Source organism: Panthera pardus, unplaced genomic scaffold, assembly GCF_024362965.1.
Source record: "Panthera pardus isolate Hobbes unplaced genomic scaffold, ASM2436296v1 HiC_scaffold_15, whole genome shotgun sequence".
Taxonomy (NCBI): Eukaryota; Metazoa; Chordata; class Mammalia; order Carnivora; family Felidae; genus Panthera; species Panthera pardus.
Window position 1 is genome coordinate 38788992 of NW_026526710.1, and position 26157 is coordinate 38815148.

The 26157-nt window shown below is 36.6% G+C and overlaps 1 protein-coding gene across 8 annotated transcripts in view; it reads left to right on the plus strand.

Moving 5' to 3' along the window:
• Positions 1-26157, plus strand: part of GREB1L (GREB1 like retinoic acid receptor coactivator) — a 278957-nt gene that overhangs the window by 136012 nt on the left and 116788 nt on the right. For 7 of the 8 annotated variants that reach the window (XM_053902487.1, XM_053902486.1, XM_053902488.1 and 4 more), the window contains 5 exons: positions 1394-1553; positions 1764-1961; positions 10847-11023; positions 16314-16490; positions 19059-19181. In XM_053902487.1, coding sequence (XP_053758462.1) covers positions 1397-1553; positions 1764-1961; positions 10847-11023; positions 16314-16490; positions 19059-19181 — 832 coding nt within the window. In that variant the 5' untranslated portion in view covers positions 1394-1396. The remainder of the gene's footprint in view (positions 1-1393; positions 1554-1763; positions 1962-10846; positions 11024-16313; positions 16491-19058; positions 19182-26157) is intronic. The other variant, XM_053902492.1, reaches the window with a different exon arrangement.

The window sequence follows — 26157 nt, forward strand, 5'->3', positions numbered from 1 at the left end:
GCTGGGGAAGGGCAGAGAGGGAGAGGGTTAGAGAGAGAATCCCAGGCACGCTCCACACTGCCAGCATGGAGCCCGATGCGGGGCTCAAACCCAAGAACCACGGATCATGACCTGAGCTGAAACCAAGAGTCGGGAGTCTTAATCAACTGAGCCACCCAGGTGCCCTAAATAAAATAATTTTTATAAAATATTTAGGGTACTGTCTAGCTCCACAGCTCTCACATTTTTGATCCAGAATCAAAATTGAGTTTTGTTTATGTAGACTATATTTATTAGAAACTAAGAGTAAGAAATGTTTAAAATATATATTAACTTTAAAAGTTAAAATAATAACACATTATATGTCAACATATATAACATTTTGGGGAAAATAACTATATTTTCCAAAAGAAAGTTAGTGAGAAAAGTGATCTATCTGCTTCTAATTAAACCTGTTGCAATATTACACATCATGCAGCCTCTGTAAAATACTACTGTACACGTATGAGAGTAAAAAAGGCAAATACTATCTTAGTAATAAGTTTGAAAGGAGTTTTGATCTCATAGACCCCAGAAAGGGTCTTGGTGACCTCAGAACATACTTTGAGAATTGTTAGTATAGCCAGTAGTTAGCACTCAAAGAATTGTAGTTATTATTGATATTCATGGAGATTTTTGTAACTAGCAAGAACTATACAAATATTGGTTATGAGAAGTAAAGGCCATGGCTTTCAAACTTCTTACTCTATACATTCCTAGAGGGTCTCAAATAAGATTGTGATTCAGATTAAGGGAAAAAAACTGTGTGTGTTTTTTTTAAATAAATACTAATAATGCATAAATGACTTCTTCGGGTTTAAAAGGCTCAAATCTTGCTTTCAGGAATTTGTCAAATATAGTATCACAAAGCTTTCTGTCTTTCTTCTTCTTTTTTTTTCCCCCCAAGAGAAGAATTTCCCCCTATTCTGCCAGGGTAAGAAGATCTTAGTAGAGAGAGCAGTAACTAGATATTTACTCTAAAAGCACTGATAGAGTTGGAATGGGATCATGGTAGCCCACTAGTTTTGAGGAGTGGCCTCATGTCATCATGTTAGGCTTCATGATTGACAGGTCAATCTTGATTTACTGGTCAGAGAACCTTGACTTAAAGCATTTATTACTGTTTGATTCTCAGAAGATCCTCTAAAGGGCCTTTTTGAAATGGATTTGGATTATGAAAACAAAAAGCAAAAGTTATGTAACAGAATTTAAAACAGGTTGTCTTAGGAAATATAGGTAGGGTTCATATATGAATCTTAACAAGATATATGGGTATAGTTTATATCAGCTCTATGTGTACTTTGCAGTCATAGAGTCCTCTAATTATATAAATTTTCTCCTTTCTTCCTCTTTTTCTTTGGGGGGGGTGGTGTAGACCATGGGGAATTCATATGCTGGGCAACTGAAATCTGCTCAATTTGAGGAAGCTCTCCACAACTCCATAGAAGCCTCTCTCAGATGTAGTAGTGTGGTTCCACGGCCAATTTTTTCCCAGCTGTACCTGGACCCTGACCAGCATCCTTTCTCATCTGCAGGTAAGTTTCTCAATCCCACACATTTCTAGATTTCTTTTAAAAGAAGTGGAAATTCCAAATCTGGGGACCTCTGAAATAAATTGATATAATATTAGACATTGCTAGTCTCCCTGTCCTCTGATATCTTTCAGAAGTATGAATTTTTCTTTTGGTTATTTTTTCTATAAGCATCTTTTTATTAAATTAGCTGTAATTTATTTGCTCACCCAGATGTAAAACCCAAGGTGGAGGATCTGGATAAAGATTTGGTACACCGCTACACTCAAAATGGAAGCCTGGATTTTTCTAACAATCTAACAGTTAATGAAATGGAAGATGACGAAGATGATGAAGAAATGTCTGATTCAAATAGCCCACCAATTCCCTATTCACAAAAACCTGCCCCAGAAGGGTCTTGCACTACAGATGGTGGGTTTCTTTTCTTTTCTTTTCTTTTCTTTTCTTTTCTTTTCTTTTCTTTTCTTTTCTTTCTTTTACCAATTCCTCTTTATTGTCTGGCTAGTTTTCAATCATTACACGTGGTGCTGAAGGCTGGAAACCAGTAATTACAGAAAGGAATGAGGAATGATTATGGTCTCACTGACATTATCTTCTGTGACTTCACAGCAGGTGTCTATAAGAAAGACAGGTATTATTGCTTCATCTTATAGATGAAGAAAGTAAGATTCACAGCAGTTGAATGACTTCTCTGAGATGATATGTGGCAAAAGCAAGCCTAGGCCCAAGTCAGGGCTTTTCCTGCAAGAATGCTACTATCTCAGGTACTTTTTAAGTGTCCTGTCTTCCTACTTCTTTCTGTTCCAACCTCAAAAACATTAATAGAGATATCAGATGTTTTATATTTACCTTTTTCATTTATTCTGAACACTCATGCAGTATAGTGTTATCTGTAGAAGATAAAAATGTACATATTTTGATAATCCCATTTTATTTATTTTGTCAACCTCCTCTTCCACCACGGCTTTAACCACACTTTAAAAAGGAAATCCTAATATAAAACATTCTCAGTATTTCATGGTTTTGATGATGTCACAACTTTAAAATATACTCTCTTCCTTACATTTAGTATTTACAGTGCTATTTTCTGGTAATCCCAACCTAATTAGTATGTGGATTTTACTTTATCCATATTAGCCAGAGTGCAGTTTTTATACCCTGATTGACTTGGACCTGGGGTGTTTACAATGCATGCAAATCCTAGGGGTGAGGAGTGAGGAGGAAAGGGGTAAGATTTCAGGACATTCTCCCTACACAGCTTGAATTGTAAATAATTTGGGGTAAACTAAAGATTCAAATGTGCAAATCCAGATAAATGAGTTTGCACTGCTTGGAAGTTTTATTATTTCTTGACTTTCTTTTCTCTTTCTCTTTTACCCTCCCTCCCTCTTTTCTTTTTTCTTTTTCTTTTCCTTTCCTTTTCTTCCTTTCAAGAATTTGATAAGCTGTAAAAAGCTCAAAATCCTTAATCCTATCTGCACTATTTCTTATAAATTTGCTTCCAGATGTGATTGATTTATTTTGCCCAGACTTAATACTATGCATCAAATTTACTCATTATTCTTGGTATGATAGGCCTTTAAACCTATAGTTGTGTAGCAAGTGACTGGGTTAGGTTTCCACTTGGCTGTTTTATATCCATTTTTGTGCCTTTTATTTATCAGTCAAGTCATACTTAACAGTTAACAACCAAATATTGAAATTGTGCTTGAAATATTGTTGGCTTGTCATTGAGAATCCTGTTATATTTAAGAATTAAATAGAACGAGAGTCAAAGCTTTAGGGGATAATTCTGAAATATCAAATTTTATACCAAAAATGGAGGAGGGGCTCTCCTGTTTTTCCTGTGCTCTAAATATATTTTAGTTTGCCTTTTGGGGTGCTGACACTGGTGTTACTAACAATCAGGTATGTTTAGTGTTCACCAAGATACAAACTCAGTGATCTAACAGAGAGCAACTATTTCTTGAACTTTAAAACATGAGAACACTACTCTTACCATGAGGCGATTATGTAAAGTGTAAGGGAAGGGTAATAGTTAATTTTAGATATGAAGGAAAAAGATTTGGAGATGCAGTTTTTCTGGGGGGAAAAACAAATATAGCACCCAAGCATAAATTCAAATTCCAAGACAACCTGAAAACACAGGTCATAGACGTAGATTCCTACATCAGCTACTTTGGTTTCTTAGAATTAATTGCATGTCCATATTTTTTCCCCTTTAATTCACCTCAAGGTGGCCATTAAAAACAAAAAGCATAGTTCATAATTTGATAGTTTAAAGTTTGTCCATAGCTCTTTCAATTTGGCTCATTCTAGGGTAGTTCTAAGAACCCTCTCACCCGAAGACAGAACAGTTCTGAAATTTTTCTTATAGAAATGACAGTGAATTAGGACAATGTAATGCCTGGACTTGTTTTAGCATACCACCTTCCCTTCATGGGAAATCCTCTATTTACCTAAGACTTAAAGGAAGGTAAAGCTATTTTTAGAGGCAATTTAGATAAGCAGATACTTAATACCTGATGGGCTTCTGGGGGTTACCATTCAGATGTAAATTTTGGTTGCTAATTTCTTATGTAAATTATTGGAATAGTGTAGGTTCCCACCCTGCTGGGAGGCAGTTGATTGTCTAAAGGGGTGAAGGGCAACCAAATTTGAGGCTTCCAAATACTGCTTTGATTACTTTAGTTTGTGTTTACAGCTGTTTCAGTAAACTTTCCCCTCCCCCCGCTTAGATTACTCTGTAACCTTCAAGTTGGAGATAATTGGAGAATGCAAATCTGGTTCTGTGAAGTGAAAACCTTGGCTATTTTCTTAAGGAAATGCAGATGAAGTTTACAAAGAAGGGCCCTCTACCATTATTCCTTTTTTTTAATTAAAATAATTTGCTGCAAAGGTCTTGGGGTTAAGGCAGCATTTCAGTATTATTCTCAGAAAATGAAGCTATTTAGGGACAAGTTTGTTATTTGTGTGCCAACATCGATAACTTATCTTTCCTTCCTTGCGTACAGTAAACAGGCATAGATCCTTCCTTAGGGCACTCTTCCCCCAGGTCTTCCAGAAGCCCCTAAAAAAAGATTCTGTCTTTCTTTCAGGATGAGTTCAGATGTGATTCAAAATCACACTACAGGGTTGTAATAAGGTTTCTTTTCATTTTGTTTGAGGTTTTAATTGAGATTGAGTAGTTGGTCTTTATTATATTAATAATCTGACATATTTCTAGAGACCAGAACTACCTGTTACACTAGATATTTTGGATCCTACAGACCTTCAAATATAATCACATTTCATAGATTCTTTAGCTACCCACTCTTCTTTTCTTTACAGACACACAGAGCTTATTTTCATTCTTAAAAAAATAAATATTATTCTTTGCATAATGTTTTTTCTTACTTGGGGATCCCTCATAATATATTTTGTAGATAATTAGCTGATCTGAATCCCACCCACCCCCCCAAAATTAGGATTTAGAAAAGACAGGTAAAAGGTGTCACAGCAAAAAGCCAAATCTTTGCCAGGTGAGTGTATTCTCAGAATAATTACAAACTCAATTTAGGAACTTTTTCTTGATGTTGCCACCATTTCTGGCCTTGAATTGATTTGTTTCTTGGATTACCCTGTTGCTGGACTCAGCCTTGCCTTCTCTTTCTCTCCTATTTTCTTTCCTCTTAATCAAATTGGCTGAGTGGCTTGTGTTAGCGAGTAACATGAAGGCAAGAAGATAAAATTGGACATTGTAAAAATAGACTTCACTTTTTAAGAACAGTTTTAGACTTAAAGAAAAATTGAGACAATAGTATAGAGTTTCTATATATTCCTGCAGTTTCTCCTAATATTATCTTACATTATTACTAATTTTAATAATAATTAAAGTTCATAGTTTATTTAGGTTCCTTAGTTTTTACCTAATATCTCTTTTCTTTTCCAGAATCCCTTCAGGATACTAAAATAGAGTTAGTTGTTATATCTCTTTAGGCTTCTCTTGGCTGTACAGTTTCTCAGACTTTCCTTGTTTCTGATGACCCTGACAGTTTTAGGAATTATTGGTGAGGTATATTGTAGGTGACCCTCTACTGGAATTTGATATTTTTCTCCTGATTAGACTGGGGTTATGGGTTTTGGGGAGAAAGATCATAAAGGTAAATTGCCATTTTCATCATATTGTATTAAGGGTACATTCTGTCAACATGATTTATGAGGGTTGATGTTGACGTAGATCATCTGGCCGAGGTAGTGTGATCTCCACTCTTTCCCCCACTTGCCATACTGTGGGAGAAAGTCACTATGCTCAGCTTATACTGTAGGAACAGGGAATTATGCTCCACCTTCTCGAGGGCAGAGTATTTACATAAATTATTTAAAATTCTGTATGGGGATTTGTCTCCCCCGCCTACTTACTAATTTATTCACTCATTTATTTATATTATTATGTACTCATGGATATTTATTTTATGTTGAGTTATAAGTCAATACTACTTTACCTCACTGCTCAGATTGTTCTGGTTTTGGACATTGGGAGCACCTTCAGTTGGTTCCTGTACCCCTTTTACATACTCTCATCATTGCAGCTTTTTTTTTTTTTTAGCATAAAATAGGACATTTTCTCTTTTTATTGTTATGAGCATCCCTTAAAATTTTTGTGGGGAGGAGACTAGAAAACATGCTTCTCCGAGGATCCAGTCATTGTTGAATAATTATTACTTTTGACCTCTAGGTGTCCTCATACTAAAGGCTGTAGTAAAAACTATTTGTATTTCTTAATTTGAGTGGACTGTGTAGTTCTCCTTTTTTGCCACAGAAATCACTCTGAAATCATCTCTCTTCTACAGAAAATCCTGCTTTCTTCAGATATTCTCCACACTAAGTCCTCTTGACTCTTATCTCTGTTAAGTCCAGAACAAAAATTGTACTTTCCCCCTTGGTCTCCTTTTGCTGCAATGTATTGCTTTTAGAGATCTCATCAGAGGGGTGCCCGGTGGCTCAGTTGGTTAAGTGTCTGACTCTTGGTTTCGGCTCAGGTTATGTTCCTGTGGCCTCATGGGTTTCAGCCCCACGTCAGGCTATGCTCTGGCAGCACGGAGCCTGCTCGGGATTCTCCCTCTCTCTGCCCTTCTTTGCACTGTCTCTGTCTCTCTCAAAATAAATAAATAACTTTTTTTAAAAAAGAGAACTCATCAGAAAAATAATGAATTTTAAGGATTCATCAGCAAGTATGAGGTAGGTGAGTGCCAATAGACCAAAGATTCAACTTAGAAAGTTGGGTAATAGGACTCCAAAAAAAGGCAAGGAAGAAGTAATAGGAGAGTGTCCTACATCAGACTGAGGGAAGGTGAAGCATTATATGAGTCAGAGATGTTAATGAGGATGAAAGAGCATCTAATTTGGAGTCCGGAGACTTGGGTTTTAGTCCCACTTTCTCCAGTTACTGAATATTTTAAAAATTGGACCATTTTCTTAAGCTTTATAGGCCCCAGTGTCCTCATTTACATATTAAATAGATTAGTGTTACCCAATCTTTGACTCACAAATTTCTTTTATACTAATATATAGTCTTTTGAACTTTTTAGGAATTTAAAACCTAATTCTGTCACTACATGGCATATGATAAAGAATTGATTTTAAGTAGAAAGTATTTATTTTAGACCAGTATGTTAATATACTCTTTGATATTATTCATGCATATGAGAAAAAATTGTCTACATTTTATCATTCAGTAATTGCTACTTAATGTATTTAAAATCGGTTGTGTAAGAAAAAGCATATTTTATTGACAAATTCAAAAATAAAATATTATAGCTTTTCAGGGGGCCGAGTGTATTTAAATGTTTTCCAGCATCAAATAAAAAGAAAATCAAAATCTACTTTTAATACCCAAAATTTGAAATTTTAGGATTAAAAGGATATGCTAGTTTATTTTTAAAATTTTTACATCATCTATATGATGAAAAGATTTCAGGCTGCTGTGTGCAGAATTTCTGCTACTGAACATGCTGCAAAATGAGGTAGGCTTTTCTCTCCTACATGAAAAGCCAAGTTGGATTGTAATCACCAAAATTTTACCTTGACATTGCTTTTGGGGGTGGAGTGCCCAAAAACATATTGGTGCATTTTATATAATTTTATAATTTAATGAGTGGGGTTGGGATTGAATCTAACTTTCATAAATCTAGCAAGAGCATCTTTAGACACATTTGTAACATTACTGTGTTCATTAATACAAACAGTGCTTCCTATCATTAACCAACAATGTATGATGAGTATAAATTAAGCACAATATCAATACAAATGGCTAAGAATAAAAACAGTTGTGTGAAAATCAAAGCCATACACTGATACAGGGTTCAAACAAGTGAGTCCTGAATTCATTCAGCTGGTTTCTACTCTCCCTCTATGTGTAGCAGGGAAACCCCTGAGAACATTCTTTAATGTTAGAATAATTATTTGTTAGATTTTAGAAATTGGTAACTATTTGATTTTGTCTTATAACTTCAAGTATCATGGAATACCTGTAAGTCCCTGGGAGTTTAATAACTGCCTGTTGAGAGATCCTATATCAGATAATCTTAAGGTTCTATATAGCTCTGATGTTCTAAAAAGCTGGTAATAATTTGAAAATTCATATGAATTGGCACAGACTATCATTTCATCTAGTCCACTCTTTCTAATATGGTGTGAGTCAAAGTCGTAGAAAGGTTTGTTACTACTTCTTAGTGACAGAGATAGTTCCCCACGCATCCTGTTTTCTGTCAATAGACAATCATGAACTTCTCATCACTGAATTTATCTGCATCTTTTGGGAAGATATGTGTTCTGCCTTTTGGAGCAAGTCATGATAAAGGTGCTATTTCTTTTTTTTTTTTTTTTTTTCTTTTTTTGAGAGAGAGCGAGCGAGCAAGCATGTCCACAAGTTGGGGAGGGGCAGAAGAGAGAGAATCTTAAATAGGCTCCACCCAGGCACCCCTTGATCTGTCTTTATATAGCAAACTTCCCATGTCTTACATCCTGAACATTACTGAACTCATTATATAACACTGCACAAGTTCCCTAACCTTCCTGAGCCTCAACTTCTCCATCTATGGAAAGGAGTTGGTAGTTGTTCAGAGGATTAAATAAAATAATCTGTACAATGGTTAGTACCGTGCCTGGCTTATATTAAGTTCTCCATAAATTTTTCTGCCATTGATACCATCATCATCATTTCCCCACTTTCAAACCTGAGTTCTGTCCCTTAAATGGGGTGGGGGCAGCAGAATTTTTTTTAGGGCTTTTATGTATCCATAGCTTCCAAAAACTGTGTGTAAACTGAATAAATAATACGACCTGCATGTATAAATAACTATTTTTCAAATAAATATAGATGATATTGTGACTAATAAAATATAGATTCATTCAAAATTGTTAATTCACAATATTCTGCTTTTGTTTTTTTCAATTAACAAACACTAAAAGTTAAATTTGAATTATTTTAGTGTTAAAGGGAGCCTATAAGCTTGAGATGGTTGAGCCCCATTATTTTATCATTTTATTCTTTCTTCTGTTGACTTCCTCCAATTCCATTATGTCTGCTTTTGAGGTTTGATGAGCTCAACCATGCAGTAGATTCATGGTAGATTTATGTGCGCCACAACTTCATACAATATTTGGATTTTTTTTCTCTTATAATAACTGATTGCATCCAATTGTTTGTTGGCATTTGGTGAACATCATACTATAAATTGATACTGGAAGAATTTAGCAGGGTCTTTCTCTACTTTGTATTGGGTGATGATGGTCTCCTCAGGTTTGTGTGTGGAGATTTAGGTGTCCATCGTTTACCTTCTGCAACTCTCTGGAATAGTATTTTTCATACTTGTATTTACCCTCTTTTGGCTGCAGGTGAAACCCAACCCAACTGAAATTAGCTTTAGGTAGAATGAAGATATTATTCAAAGAATTCCTAAGCAAAAGGTTTCACAATCCGACCTTGGGAAACGCACATACAGCTGGGTTTCAGGGGGTCCACACACTGCTGGAACATTCCCTTTGAGCCTCCTGTCTGCTGACAGACTTCTCTCACAAGTCAAGGAACTGAGCTGCCACAGATCAAACTAAGTCATACTATTTCTGGATCCATGTTTGGAATTCCTTGAGAAAAGGCTTTGATTGTCCCAGTTTATGTCAGGTGTCCCTGACTAATCAACTGTGACTGGAAAGGTGGGATATTATAGTGGCCAGCTTGGATCAGGTGCTACCTCCTGTCAGTCTAGAATATCCCCATTCTCCAGAGGAATCACATGATTAGAGTTCAAGGAGGTTTGATTATCTCCCAGAAGATGTGAAATAGGTGCTTTGCAGTAGAAAATAGCTGTCCTCTGTAATATTGTTTTGTGATTATTGGTTCCTTATACATTCTTCCAATTAGACTATAATGTAGGTTCTTGGGGGAGGATATATTTGTTCAATTCTATCCCCAGGCCTAGGGTAGCATCTGTTGCAAGTGATTTTTAATAAATGATGAACTAATTAGTTAGTGTAATATGTTTTGGTACACAACGTGGTTATGTAAGGTTTTGTTATGTGTTGTTCTGTTGTAGCTTACAAAAATGACTTCACGGTTCTGAGTTCTAGTTCTGGCCCATTCATTTATGAGCCACATCTGAAGTGCAGTCTCTTCCTATGTGAAATGGAAGCCTCTCTCTTCTATGACAGTCACCATTTATAGATATGAACTTGCTTTGAAAGTATAAAAATATTGTACTACACACACATAAAAATTACATACATTTTTCAAAGCTCTGTGTGTATTTATCATTTGCTTACTTGTAGATCAGAAAATATAAAGTCATAAATGTTGGCTGAACTTGTCAGAAATACCTCCTTTTTGTGTGTTTTCAGCTCCACTCGGGGGAAGGGGATACGTATGATAGATTTGTCTTCAGGTTGGAGTATATGGACTTTAAATTTAGTCCTGGGGTGCCTGGGTGGCTCAGTCGGTTGAGCGTCCAAATCTTAGTTTCAGTTCAGGTCATGATCTCGCAGTTCCTGAGTTTGAGTCCCGCATTGGGCTCTGCACTGAAAGTGCAGAACCTGCTTGGGATTTCTCTCTCCCTCTCTCTCTGCCCCTCCCCCAGCTTGCTCTTTTTCTCCCTCTCTCTTTCAAAAAATAAATAAACATAAAAAAATAATCTACTCCTTAATTTTTTATGGGATTATGCCTTTATGGGATTTCCCATAGGCAAATCCACTCTCCAGATGGGTGATAAGGAGATAGGACCTTTCTAAACATTTTACTGTGTCCTTTTTACCATTTTTAGGTTTTTGTCAAGCAGGAAAGGATTTGCGTTTGGTATCTCTTTGTATGGAACAAATCGACATCCCAGCAGGATTCCTCCTGGTAGGGGCCAAGTCTCCCAATCTGCCTGAACACATTCTCGTGTGTGCTGTAGACAAGCGATTTCTACCAGATGATCATGGGAAAAATGCACTTTTAGGTGAGTATTTCACACCTATAAAATTCCTTCCAAGAAGAAGGAGTTAAACTACAAGTTTAAATTATCATAGGGGCGCCTAGGTGACTCAGTTGGTTGGGCGTCTGACTCTTGATTTCAACTCAGGTCAAGATCCTAGGGTTGTGGGATCAAGCCCCACGTGGGGCTCTGTACTGAGCATGGAGCCTGCTCAAGATTCTTTATTTCTGCCCCTTTGCCCAACGCTCGCTCTCTCTCTCAAATAAAAAAACAAAAATTAAAAAAACATGTTAAATTATCACAGATTTTTTTTAGATCACAGAATTAATTGGGAATTCTGTAATTAACTCAAGTATGAAACATTTTTTTCTTTTAGTAACTTCTTAAAAATTAGCTTTTATTTTTTATTCATTCCCAAAACACCCACCTTGAAGAGGCCGCCTTTTCAAGCCAAGCTAAAGGATGGCATGCAATTTATCAAAAATTAATTCTGTGTAAAGCAAAGTAGGATTCACTCTGTACAGAGTTATTGATCTAGACCTGATGTCCAGTCAACTCTCAGTTATTCAGCTGCAGATTATCTGCTTTGTAAGTTTTTGGTAGTTTCTCCATACTACCCATCATTCCTAGCTATATTTGATTGATGTGATTCCCATGTTATATTTAGCATTAGTTCAACCAAAGTAACTAGGAATATACATATGATGTAAAATGTATTACTGTATCTCAGAATTGTTTTATTCTCTGGCTTTACTTTGAGTCTGGACTTTTTTTTTTTTTTTCACAACCTAGCTTCCTTACATCATGGGAAATAAAGACTGCATTTATTTTTAATTAAGAAGACAAGATGGCACATGAGATGTCTTTGGTGAAAATAATAAAAATGAAAGGAAAGAGGGCAAAGAATTCAAGAATTGTATTGTTCGTAAACTGTACTTGTTTAGTTTGATACATTTTTCCTAGTTCCACAGTGTCATCAGAAAGTCTGGAAATATATACATCAGTATCCTGAGTTAGAAAGTAACCCTATCCATGCTTTATAAAAGTTCCTTAACTTATAATTCAAAGCTTTTTCTTGGTTCATAGGAAAAGAAGTGATAATTTCCATAGGCTTTCATAAAAAGATGATGATTTTCTTTTAGTGAAATTGAGCAGATGGTTTAACACAGAAGCCTAATGGTAAAGTTTATAAGTTGGACTAAATTAGCAAAGAAGTTTCTAAGTATCTGTTCACTCATTCATTCAACACTTTGTTCAAAATGTACTATGTGACAAAAATCATACTAGGCTGTGTTGTGGGGGCACAAAAATGTTAAGACACAGAGCTAGTAATCTAGTTGGCTGTGGTATAACAATTTGGGGAAACTTCTTTTTAGCATTTTAAAAGCATCATAGTATTGAGGTGCCTGGCTGGCTCTGTCAGAAAAGCATGCAGCTCTTGATCTCAGGGTCATGAGTTCTAGCCCCACATTGGTTGTAGAGATTTCTATAAACAAACAAACTTTTAAAAAATAAATAAAAGCATCACCATGACATCAGATGGAATAGTTTACATGTGGCTCTGACCACAGACACAGAAAAATATCTCATGATGCCTTTTTGCTTAATGATTCTTCATGACTAGAGGAATCCTCCTAGAATACATCATGAAAGGATACAAGAAACACCATCAGAATAATAGATTTTCAGGGTGTCTCAGTCGGCTGAACGTCCGACTCTTGATTTCGGCTCAGGTCATGTTCCCAGAGTCATGGGATCAAGCCCTGCATTGGGTTCTGCACTGAGCATGGAACCTGCTTAAGATTCTCTCTCTCTCTCTCTCTCTCTCTCTCTCTCCCACCCACTCCTTCTCCTTCTCTCCCTCTCTCCCTCTCTCCCTCTCCCTCTGCTACTCTCCCCCACTTACACGCTCTGTTTCTAAAAAGAGGAAGAAGAAGAAGAAGAAGAATAGATTTCATGATTGTGTATAATAATGAATATGAGATCAAAGATCTTGGTCATTGGAGTTGGAACTAGGATTAAAATCCCAGATTTGCCACTTAGTATTTTCAGAACTGGGGCAAGCTACTTATTCTCATGAGGTCTCAGATTTCTCATCTATAAAAAGAGGCCAATGATGCCTAACTTTCAGGGTTGTAAAGATCAAATGAGATGATGTTTATAAGGCAACCCATCCAGCCCAGTGCCTGGCACAGAGCACTTGCTCTTTAAATGGTTATTATTCTGCCATTCTGTCATATTTATTAATACCTTTATAGAAATGGAAGTCTGTTTGCTTTCTCTAGCCTTGTGAATGGACATAATATTTTACTAACCACTTTCCAAGTGAAAGTGTAGTACAGCAAGATGGTAGAACTTTTCTCTTAGATAAGCATGTTGTTGAGATTTTTATATGTTAATATCCATCCAACATTTCTTACTGATGATAGATTATTTTAGTATGCATTAAAGTATAGTGGGAAAAATTTTAAGCTTCGAATATGTTAGAATCCCAGTGAACTCCAATATCAATTTATAAACTTTTTATATAAATTATGCTGATTCAAAAGACTGTGAGTGAAGGAATTGGTTAAAAAATATATTGAGGGGGCATTTGGGTGGCTCAGTTCGCTCGGTGTCTGACTTTTGATTTTGGCTCAGGTCATGATCTCACAGTTGTGGGATCTGGTCCTGCATCGGACTCTGCACTGAGTGTTAAGCATGGAGCCTGCTTGGGATTCTCTTTCCCCCTTTCTCTCTGCCCCTCCCCCACTCATTCTCTCTCTCTTTCTCTCTTTCAAAATAAATAAACATTAAAAAGTATATATTGATCCAGTTGGCAGTTCATTCATGTGTCCCAAATCTACTGTGCAATTGGAAGACTTGATTGACAGAAACACTAGATAGGTAATTTGGCTGTAAGAGGTATTATTTTTTTGTGATGATGACAAGAACTTTGGGCAGATAAAATCTCTCTTGAACGAAGACTGATACTGAAACTGTACAGAGTTTAAAAAATGAGCTGTAGGATTCTTTGTCTTTAATATTGTTAATTCTCATCATTAATGCGCCATCTCTGTTCTTTGAAGATTGTCCAGATCCTTTGCTTTTCTTCCTTTGTATATTCTCTTGCTTTTCACCTCAGAGAATAAGCAAAAGATAAAAGATAAAACCTCACCTCAGTAATTTGTTAATTTTAATTCTCACACTAATCTTTTATGAACTACTTGGATCTACCAGATAAGCCTCTTTTGGGAGGCACCATCTTTAATTGTTTTGACTAAAATGTTCTTATATTATTTTACTGGGTTCTACATCTGCCTGGCAAGCCAGGCACTTTTCTGTCAAGGCATGATAATCGCACCACAGTGTAAGTTACATGGAGGCAGTGGTTTTGTCAAGGCATGATAATCGCACCACAGTGTAAGTTACATGGAGGCAGTGGTTTTGTCTCCTTTGCTCCGTGCTGAAAACCTGGTACCTGAAAGAGTGCCTAGCATATGGTAGAGTATATAAGTATTTGTTGGATGGATGGATGGATGGATTTGTTGGCTAGATGCATGGATGCATGGAGAAATGGATGATTAGATGGCTTGGGAACTCGGTGAAAAAAATTGGCATTTTTTTTTTTTTTTTTTGGTTTTGGCCTGTAGCTATAAAGCATTGGACAGATAGCCAAATGCTCTCAAATTCAGTCCATCTCTGAATATATTTTAAATAATTTATGTTTATATTTCTATAAAGTAACAGTAATAAACTAATTATATAAATTACTAATTTTACGTAACCGATCAGAAGATATGACTATCTCTGTTTTTCCAGTTTTGCATCATGCCTGGTATATAGGTGGATGCTCAGTAAGTAATTGTTGAAAAAATAATAAATTGGACTGCCATTTCTATTGATTGTCAGAATTGACTGTCTGCGATTGGTACGTTGTGAGATATTCTGTCTTTAATCCTGGTGGCCTTTCTCTTCTCTCCTTTTATATCTTTGTTGATTAGATAACAGGTTGGTTTAGGGGTTTAAAAAGAGTATCACTTCATCAGTGGATTGATTTTAAGTTAGTCATTTATATAGAGAGAGATTGTACGTATGGAGTTTGGAATGCCTTTTCTCATTTACACCTATTTTGTCCTTGTTCACTACATGGCAGTACATATGATGCTTCCTCCTCAGTCACAACCAGAGGAACTCACATTATTTCTGTGTGACTTTTCTCTGTGTATTATGGGATTGATTTCCAATTAAGCAAAGGTTAGCCTCACGTCCTCTTAGCCTCCTCCATTTCTTCTTTCTGTGCCCCCTGCTCTAAGCAGGTCACTGAAAGTTTTATTTTGTTTGAATAATCTGAGTGAGAATTGTTTGGATGTTTGATCTAAAGGGATAATAAGCTAGTTTGAGTATGGGGGGGTGTGAATAAAGAGGAAATGGGACTCTCAGGGCACCTGTGTGAGAAATTACAGCTAGCTGTCATAGGAACTGGAAAGTTGACAGTACCTGGGCTTGCCCATCACTGTCCATGCCCTCCTCTCTGCAAACAACCTTCACAGTTGCCAATTTATTCTCTCCCATCCCTTAGCTGACAGGTGGTTGGAGGTAACCCCCAACTTGGGTTCCAATTTTACAAAACCTTACAAATTTAGGGCCCAGTTCCATCTGACTGATTCTATTTGTATTTATTTTAAAATTCCAGGAAAGGGGCACTTGGATGTCTCAGTCCTTTGGAGATCTGACTCTTGATTTCATGATCCCAGGATTGTGGCCCTGAGCCCTGCATCGAGCTCCATGCTGGGTGTGGAGCCTGCTTGGGATTCTTGTTCTCTCTCCCTCTGCCCACCACCTCTCAAATAAAAAACAAATAATAAAATATTTTTAAGTTGAAAAATAAATAAAATAAAATAAAATTCCATGAAAGAGACTCTGACTGTCCCAGACTGGGTCTGATATTAGTACAATCTAATCATCTGTGACAGTGCACATGGTGGGTAGGGCAGAGAACCAGTGCCAGCAAGTTCTCTAAGAAGGGAGTGTGTGGGAATGAAATCATGGGCATCTCTAGAAGCAAACTTTTTCATATTTTTATGTCAACTATATGAATTCTATCACATGCTACTATCCACTCTATTTTCTTAGCCATTAAACTTAGAGCAGAATTTAAATTACTTTCAGTCTTCCACTATTATAAAATAACTCTGCTAAAAAAAATTGGTGTTTTTCCTTGAGGTTAGGAAATTATTGGGTCAAAAACACTGAATATTTCTATACTTTTCATATGTAAAAGTATTGTATCAGTTTACAAATCCACCAGTAACTTTGGTTTGTCTTCTTTCAGGGTTTTCTGGAAACTGTATCGGCTGTGGAGAAAGAGGATTTCGGTATTTCACAGAATTTTCCAACCATATTAACTTGAAGCTCACCACCCAGCCAAAGAAGCAGAAGCACTTAAAGTACTACCTAGTCAGAAGCTCCCAGGGTGTACTGTCGAAGGGACCTCTTATCTGCTGGAAAGGTAGCGTCAACTTCTGGGAGAGAAAGGGAAGGGAAAGGAATGAGGATGTTACAGTAAGGACAAGTGGCCTTCTGGGGTTCAGAATCAGGTATGATGTACGTAAATATCCCAAGTTCAGAAGACTATCCAAAGATGTGAAGCTCTCTGGCAGGTTATTTGACTTGCTTCTTTCTTTCTTTTTTTTTTTTTTTAATTTTTTTTTAACGTTTATTTATTTTTGAGACAGAGAGAGACAGAGCGTGAATGGGGGAGGGTCAGAGAGAGAGGGAGACACAGAATCTGAAACAGGCTCCAGGCTCTGAGCGGTCAGCACAGAGCCCAACGCAGGGCTCGAACTCATGGACTGCGAGATCATGACCTGAGCCGAAGTCGGACGCTTAACCGACCGAGCCAACCAGGCGCCCCAACTTCTTTCTATTTTTAATAGAGACTATCCAGGTTTAGAAAAAGTGCATGTCTCTTTATATTTGTCTCTTGGGAGGGTGGAGTACAGGAGGACTCTTTTCAGCTTTTCTGTCACTTAGAGAGGACCTCAAAGTGTCATTTTTCTGGTTAGATGCTCTTTCTATTTTATTTAGGTTCTTTGGTAATTCTCAAGCATATAGTTTTCTGTTTTCATTAGAACTAAGCATACTTTGAACAAATAACGCTTCTTCATAATACCTTAATACCTGGGGAAAACACATTATTAAGTTGGCAAAGTTGTTTTTTTTTTTTTTTTAAGTTTAGAAGAACTTAACTAACTTATTTGTGGATCTGAATCCAATTGAAATCTCACATCTTCATGTAGTTGATAGGATTTACCACAAGTTCTATTCATTGTTCTAATGCAGTGGAATATCTAATCCTTATTCTTTTGAGCAGTTACTTAGATGCTGAGATTTTTCTTAATTATCAATATTATTATATTATTAAAGATGATATAATAATTGTCTTTAATGCTTCCATTTGTTGTCTGTGCAAGATTTTGGCCTGACCATAAGAAATAGCATAATAAATCCAAATTATAAATGACTTCAGATTTTCCTCTGAGTTTTCCACTGTAATTACTCTTGGGTGCATTTGAAATGACATTATATAATTCCTTAGGAAATAGCTGCATGTTCCAAGACAGGCACAATCATCCTGAATGGCTTTTGAAGGTTCACATTTTTAAAAAATCTTTTAAAAGATTTTATTTTTAAGTAATCTGTACCCACAATGTGGGACTCAAACTCACAAACCCAAGATTAAGAGTCACACACTCTACCAACTGAGCCAGCCAGGTGTCTGAAGCTCACATTTATAGAAGTTGCTATTTTAGAATTAAGATTGTATATGCATATGTATCCATATATGCAGATATGGAGATATGCAGATATGGAGATATGCAGATATGCAGACATAGAACATCAATATAAATGTATGCATATGATACACATAATGTGGAGGTATCCTTGTAGGCCAAAGTACAATCGCTTTTCAAGGAAAATCCTAGCCAAGGTGGTCATAGAAAACTGTGTCCAACCTTGCATATATCTGATAAACTTGGAAACTCTCTAAAGGACCCTCTATAATTAACTGTCATTTACAACCATTTATATTTCTTTTTCACATGCTACCTTTAAAAACTAACATAGTGGAACGTGTAGTATAATTTAGTTAGAAGTTATAGCCCTACATGGTTTCTTAGTATTTGCTATCTACTTGACTCAGTTCAAAGTATTATTAAAGTATCATGTTAGAGCTCCATTAATATTGGCTTACCTAAAATGAAGCTTGGTGTTGCATGATCAGAAATCACCTAGAATATTGTGTACCTATTTCCTTTGATACAAACTAAGAGTAATAAGAATTTAAGCATTTCTGGGACACCTGGGTAGCTTGGTTGAGCGTTGGCCTTTGGTTCAGGTCATGATCTCTTCATGAGTTCAAGCCTTGCATCAGGCTCACTGCTGTCAGCATGAAGTCTGCTTGGGATTTTCTATCCCCCTCTCTCCCTGCCCCTCCCCTGTTCTTTCTCACTCAAAAATAATAAGTAGGCTTAAAAAAAAGAATTTGAGCATTTCTAATTTTTCTCCTCTGACTATAAATTTTTCTTTGCTTCAGCTTTTGGACATAAATTAAAGTTGAGGTGAGAATATTGAAGACAACCTATGTAGATTCCTGTTCCACACTAAATTGATCCTGGACAGGAGGTTAACTGGTGTTTGAAAGCTTATTTTTTTAAAAAATAAATTACTGATATTTTAGCCTGCCTTATCCATAAAACTAGCATGATTATATTGGTTATGAGTAATTTTTCCCCTGGGAGCTAGTCTGTGAAGAACAAAAGCCGGATCTTTTTTCTTTCTTTCTTTCTTTTTTTCCTTCTAAACATGTCATCTGGTCCTAGGAAGACAAAGTGAATTCACCATCTTGAACATTCTGTTGGAGTCAGGATTAGAGGAGGGGAAACCGCCAATAAGGAACATGGTTGCTACTTAAGGAACAGTAGTTTATTTTAGAGATTTTATGGATTGTGTTCTCATCACCTGCTTTGACAGAGTATTGGTCTCCTCCCATAATATAATTCTTACTCCTTCCCAGAATGTAGAAGCCGACAATCCTCTGCCACTTGCCACTCTATGAAACCAAACTCTTCAGTATCATCAACTGTGACACCAGAAAATGGCACAGCTAATGGATACAAATCAGGATTCATTCAGACAGGTATGGGATATTTTCTTTTGGAATTTCAAGCAGCCAGATGTATATTTAGTGGTTCACTTTAAAAATGACTGTTGGCTGGTTTGAATAGAAATGTTTTAAAACAAGTATTACCTGAGTTACTATTAGAGTTAGAAGTCAGCACTGAGATGGGTTAGTTTGTGGATAAGAAATTTAGCTCAAGCATAGGACCTATCTCTAGAAAAGTCTAACAGTGGGCAATAAGTAGAAATCCAGACATGAGGAAAGTCTGTCTCATAGCTATCAGGTGGCATATACTGGGGACATAACTCATGAAGACTGGAGTTCTAGGGTAGGGCTCTAAACTAAGCCCACAGAACATTACAGGGAGTATTGCACCAACTGGTATATTAAGTAAGGTCCCAAGGTAGGACTGAGGATCACAGTGGAAGAATCCACTAGTTTCTAGTGGTTCAAGATGGAGGCTGGGTTACAAATAACCAGATAAAATTTTAGTGCCTGAAACCAGGTTATACTATCAGGGCAGGATCAGCAGAAGGGCCACGCTGATACTGAACAGATAAGTTGCCAGTCTAAGGCTTCCAAAAATTCCTCCAGTGTAGACAATTGTACTAGCCCAGGCCCCAAGGACAGGATAAGGCTCCAGGTGGGACTTAATGTTTCCAGGTGGCTGGAGGGCTGGAGGGTTGTAACTGAAAATATCACTGCAGATAATATTTAAGGAAATTATTCATGGAATGCAAGCTGGTGCAGGCACTCTGGAAAACAGTATGGAGGTCCCTCAAAAAACTAAAAATAGAACTACCCTACAACCCAGCAATTGCACTACTAGACATTTATCCAAGGGATACGGGTGTGCTGTTTCAAAGGGACACATGCACCCCCATGCAGCACTATCAACAATAGTCAAAGTATGGAAACAGCCCAAATGTCCCATCAATGGATAAATGGATAAAGAAGATGTGGTATATATATATGATGGAGTATTACTCGGCAATCAAAAAGAATGAAATCTTGCCATTTGCAACTATGTGGATAGAACTGGAGGGTATTTTGCTAAGTGAAATTAGTCAGAGAAAGACAAAAATCATGTGACTTCACTCATATGAGGACTTTAAGAGACAAAATAGATGAACATAAGGGAAGGGAAACAAAAATAATATAATAACAGGAAGGGGGAAGAGCATAAGAGACTCATAAATATGGAGAACAAACAGAGGGTTACTGGAGGGTTTGTGGGAGGGGGGATGGGCTAAATGGGTAAGGGGCAGTAAGGAATGTACTCCTGAAATCATTGTTGCACTATACACTATTTTGGATATAAATTTAAAAATAAAATTAAAAATAAAATTAAATCAGAAAAAAAAGAAAATTATTCAGAACCAGTCTAGGTTAAAATTAAAAATAAAATAAAATCAGAAAAAAAGAGAAAATTATTCAGAACCAGTCTATGTTATATCTTAGGCAAAAAGGAAAGTATTTTAAAAGAATTTGTGAATTGTTTTCCAGTTCACTTGTTTTTTGTAAAGCATCATTTTACTCATCTGATATGCAAATGTCATAGTATAATGTGCTTTGCCAGCATCCCATTACCCAAAAGTTGAAAAGAAGGCTGTCTTCATTTATTTCACTACTTAGCATTCCTCTTTCAAGTTCATGTGAAATTTTGATGAGCTGATACATTTTTTCTACTTACTTTCAAGAGGTAAGTAGTTATTAGAAGGCATTTGCAACAATAGCAATGGTAACAAGGCTAACCTTATTTGGGGCTCTTCTAGCTATGTTTCTATACTCAGCTAAGTCTCTCTCATCCTGGATTTAAAAGGTCTGATTTTTAAAGTGTCCAAGAGATTTAGATAGAGGCTCTAATCTAAGAGAAGAGAGCATATCTCTTTAGAATAAATGAGAGAACATTGTGTTACTAGGTATTCAAGAAAGAAAAAAGTTGGCACTTGGCTCTAGGCATTGAAACATTAGTTAGCCTTCATTACAATAATGATACACCTATATGTCTTTCCTAGAATATTATTTTAGTAACTTGTTTGATTCCATGGTATATTTTCTTCCATTAGACCTTGGGACTACTGAAATGTAATTTTAAAACTACACTATTAAAAATGAATAGTTACTTTATTACAGTAAAAACTTATGAAATATTTACTGTGTTCTAAAACCCTTGTCACATACTGGAAGGCAGGGTTCCAACACTTGACCAATGGCTCTGATGATTTAAAACCACTCATGTAGGGGATAAAAGCACAATAAAACATGTTACCTTTCTTAAAAGGGACAGGTAGATATATAAATAACCAGTTGTACCTGAAAACAATGAAAATATATTAACATGTTAATAAGCAGTAATGCAGTTTTAATTATATTAGGAAATATATTTTGAAAACAAATACTGCTCTGAAATAGAGGAAATCAAGTTTTAGGCTTTAGCAAAGCTCCATCAATTGCCATGAAGGGACACAGACAAGGCACTGACTGCCTCACAGTGAATACAAGTGGCCAAGATTCATGCCTGTATCCTTGAGTATCCCTTGTGGCGATTTGACCATGAAATTAGCTGTTAACAATTTTAGGTGAGATCCATAGAATTTAATAGAAGAAAGTAGCTTTAAAAGTGAGACTTTGTATCTAAAATTTTCTTCTTGACAAATTAGGTTTATGACTTTTCAACAATAATTTCTTTCTTCCTACACATGTTGAAAGCAATAGGCTTTAAGACTTTCATGTTAGTATTATGAAATCATTGCAATCATTAGAGTATGTAGCATCTCCTTAGCTAATAGAGATTCATCTTTCTATAGAAGATTGGCTTATTTTTAAAAATGTTTTTAATGTTTATTTTTTGAGAGGGAGAGAGAGAGAGAGAGAGAGGGAGAGAGAACACAAGCAAGGGAGGGGCAGAGAGAGAAAGGAAAACACAGAATATGGAGCAGGTTCCAGGCTCCGAGCCATCAGCACAGAGCCCAATGCAGGGCTTGAACCCACAAACCGTGAGATCATGACCTGAGCCAAAGTCAGACACTTAACCAACTGAGCCACCTGGGTGCCCCTAGAAGATTGGCTTCTTAATCAGCAATGACTGCCTGTAATCAACATTTCTTAGCCTGAAATGTAAGTAAGCACGTTGCATAGTATTTGAAGAAAGGATTAATGTGCCATTTACACAGTTTTGTCTTGAATTCCACCTGCCAAGCTCCGGATTTTATGTTCTGGCTGGCTTGCCACTTTTCCTTTGCATATTATTTTCAACATATTTATGTCATTGATAATTCGAACTTTAGTCAACAATCCCAGTAAAACAGTTTCTCATTGTGGCTGAAGATGGCTGTGTAGTTACCTACCTATACTATACCCACATACCACATATAAATACATACACACGTATATATTTTGTGTTTAATCAAGACAAGAATTCAAGAATCAATAAAAAAAAAAAAACAACCCTTGCCTACCTGAAGATCTTGAGTTTATCTTCCATGTTTTCTTCTGAAAGTTTTGTTGTTCTATCTCTTGCATTGAAGTCTATGAGCCATTTTGAGTTAATTTCTGTGCACAGTGTGAAGTGAGCATCTAAGTTCATCTTTTTGCATGTAGATATCCAATTGTCCCTATCTTTGAACAAACTACCATCTTTGAACAAACTACCTTCTTGTCAGTGAATTGCATTTGTCAAAAATCAATTGACCATAAATATAAGGATTTATTTCTGGAAAATGGATGAAATGGACTTCATCAAAATTCATGACTTTTACAGTTAAAAAGGCAACATTAAGAAAATGAAAAGACAAGTGGCAGAATGGGGGGGAATGTGTGAAACACATATTTGACAAAGAATTTGTATCCAGAATTTACAAAGAACTCTTATAATTCAGTATTAAGAGGACAATAAGCCAAAACATGAGCAAAGGATTTGGAATAGACACTTTTCATGGACTATATACAAATGGCTAATAAGCACATGAACAGATGCTCAACGTCACTAAGGAAATGCAAATCAAAACCACAATGAGATACTACTTCACACGTACTAGAATGACCATAGTCAAAAAAGATGACAGTAAGAGTCTGTGGATATGGAGAAATTGGAACCCTCCATACATTGCTGGTAGTAATGTAAAATGCGGCAGCCACTTTAGAATACAATTTGACAGATTCTCAGAAGTTAAATATAGGGGTGCCTGGGTGGCAGTCAGTTGAGCATCTGACTTCAGCTCAGGTCATGATCTCGCATTTGTGGGTTCAAGCCTCACACTGGGCTCTGTGCTCACAAGCTGAGAGCCTGAAGCCTGCTTTGGATTCTGTGTCTCCCTCTCTCTCTGCTCCTCCCCTGCTTGCACTCTGTCTCTGTCTCTCAAAAAGTAAATAAAAAGTAAAAAAGTAAAAAAAAAAAAAAAAAAGTAAATAAAAATGTAAACAAAAAAAAGTTAAAGATAAACTATTACGTAACTCAGGAATTCCACTTCTGAGTATCTACCCAAGAGACATGAAGACATATCCTCACAAAAAATTTCATGCCAATGTTCATAGCAGCATTATTCATTATAGGTGAAAACTGGAAGCAACCCAAATGTCAATCAGCTTGTGAACAGATGGACAAAAATGTAGTGTATCCATACAAGGGAATACCATTCAGCAATAATATAGAACAAACTGCTGACACATGCTGAATCATGGATGAACCTCAAAAACACTGTGCTAAGTGAAAGAAACCAGACAAGAGAGACCATATACTGTATGATTTTGTTTATGTGAAATGTCCAGAAAAGGCAAATTTATGGTGACAGGATATAGATTAGTGGTTGCCTGGGACAAGGGATAGGAATAGAAATTAATTAAAAACAAGCATTCAAGTTCTTATTGGGGGAATGAAAATGTTCTAAAACTGATTTATGATGATGATTGCACCATGTGGTAAGTTGCTAAAAATAATTGAATTACACATTTGAAATGGGTAAATTTTATGATATATAAAATATACATTGATAAAGTTGTGGGGGAAAAGATTAAATAGTTGCTCTGAGAGAAAGATGAAATCCTTTGGAGTGGCACTGTTTCTTATTCAATGCAATACAGTCTAATTTATTGAATATCTACTATGGAATGAGCACTGTTTCAGACCAGGTAGTAAATAGCACAAGACCTGGAGTCAAAGTCCTGGTATTCAAATACTTCATCTGAGTATATTTGTTGATGCTTGGGATAAGCCATTCAGTTGTTCTGTGCCTTGGTTTCTTTGTTTGAAAAACCAAAAATAACATCACCTATTTTGCAACTAAGGATTAACTCAGTCTTGCTACCATACTTCTATTTGTATGACATTCTTCCCAATTATAATTGTTAACCATCTTATATGTTAGAAGCTCTATGTTCATTTGTTTATCCCTGTAACCCCTAGTACCTGGCAAAAGCCTGGATAGAAATATTATCTGAATTCTATTTTTTATTCAAATTTAAAGTTAGCCTTTGGGGGATTATTAATTTACTGGTGTGTACAACTTTCCCAAATGAAGATGATATACTTATCTATGATCAAGAGGAAACATGTTTTTATGCCCTAGCCTATAGGGTAGTGTATGGATGAGCCACCTAATTTCTGCCCTTATGATTAATAGGATAATTTTTAAGAACACTATCAGACAGGGCCATTTAAAAAATTTTTCTTTTAATATTTATTTATTTTTGAGAGACAGAGTGTGAGCAGGGGAGGGTCAGAGAGAGAGGGTGACACAGAATCCAAAGCAGGCTCCAGGCTCTGAGCTGTCAGCACAGAGCCTGACGTGAAGCTCAAACCCACAGACTGCGAGATCATGACCTGAACCGAGGTTGGGGCTTAACCAACTGAGCAACCCAGGTGCCCCTCAGGCAGGGCCACTTTATGGGCCTTGGGCACATTTGCTTATGTGGGCCCTTTCTCCCTAGAACAGTATTTAAAAATACGTTTTGGGGCACCTAGGTGGTTTAGTTGGTTAAGTGTCCGACTTCAGCTCAGGTCAGGATCTCACGGTTCATGTGTTCGAGCCCCACATTGGACTCTGTGCTGACAGCTCAGAGCCTAGAGCCTGCTTAGGATTCTGTGTCTCCCTCTGTGCCCCTCCCTCACTTGCATTCTGTGTCTCTCTCTCTCAAAAATAAATAAACAGTAAAAAAAAAAAAAATTTAAATATGTTTTATGACTGTGTTAATATAAAAAGGAATATTTAGTATTATATGCTAAAATACTTCCTTCAGCCAAAAGCTCATTGTTTTCTTCTGATTTTAAAATAAATTAAAACATTTTCATGAGCCCCTAAAAGTATTATGGACCCAAAGAGTGGTGGCTTCTTGTCTAATGGGGAAGTTGGCCCTGTTATTGAAGACAGAGGTATTATACATGAAATGGGCTTTTCTTCTTTGTGAACCATGGTAGGCCCAAAGTAACATAAGCCCCGTACTGTCTTACTCTTGCATATTATAAGAACTAAAAATAATATGGGTGGCTCAGTTGGTTAAGTGTCCAACTTCGGCTCAGGTCATGATTTCACAGTTCATGGGTTTGAGCCCCACGTTGGGCTCTGTGCTGACAGCTTGGAGCCTGGAGCCTGCTTTGGATTCTGTGTCTCTGTCTTTCTTTGTCCCTCCCCCACTCCTGCTCTGTCTCTTTCTCTCTCAAAAATAAACATTAAAAAAATATTTTTTAAATAACAAATGAAAGGACTTGCCCTATACTGTATGAAGCTCATGAACCTTTCCTAATAAAGGCAGAGTGGACCTGTAACGGGAATAGACACAGATCCACAGAACAGAGTAGAAAGTATAAAAAGCACATTCACATGACATATTTCATACTTAACAGAGGTGACCTGAAGATCAGTGGGACCTTTTCTTTCAATAAATGGTGTGCGGAAACTGGATATCCTATGTGGAAAGAAAAATAAAACTGGACCCCTATTTCCCACGATACACAAAATCAATTCCAGGTAGTTAGAAAATCTAAATGTGAAAGGCA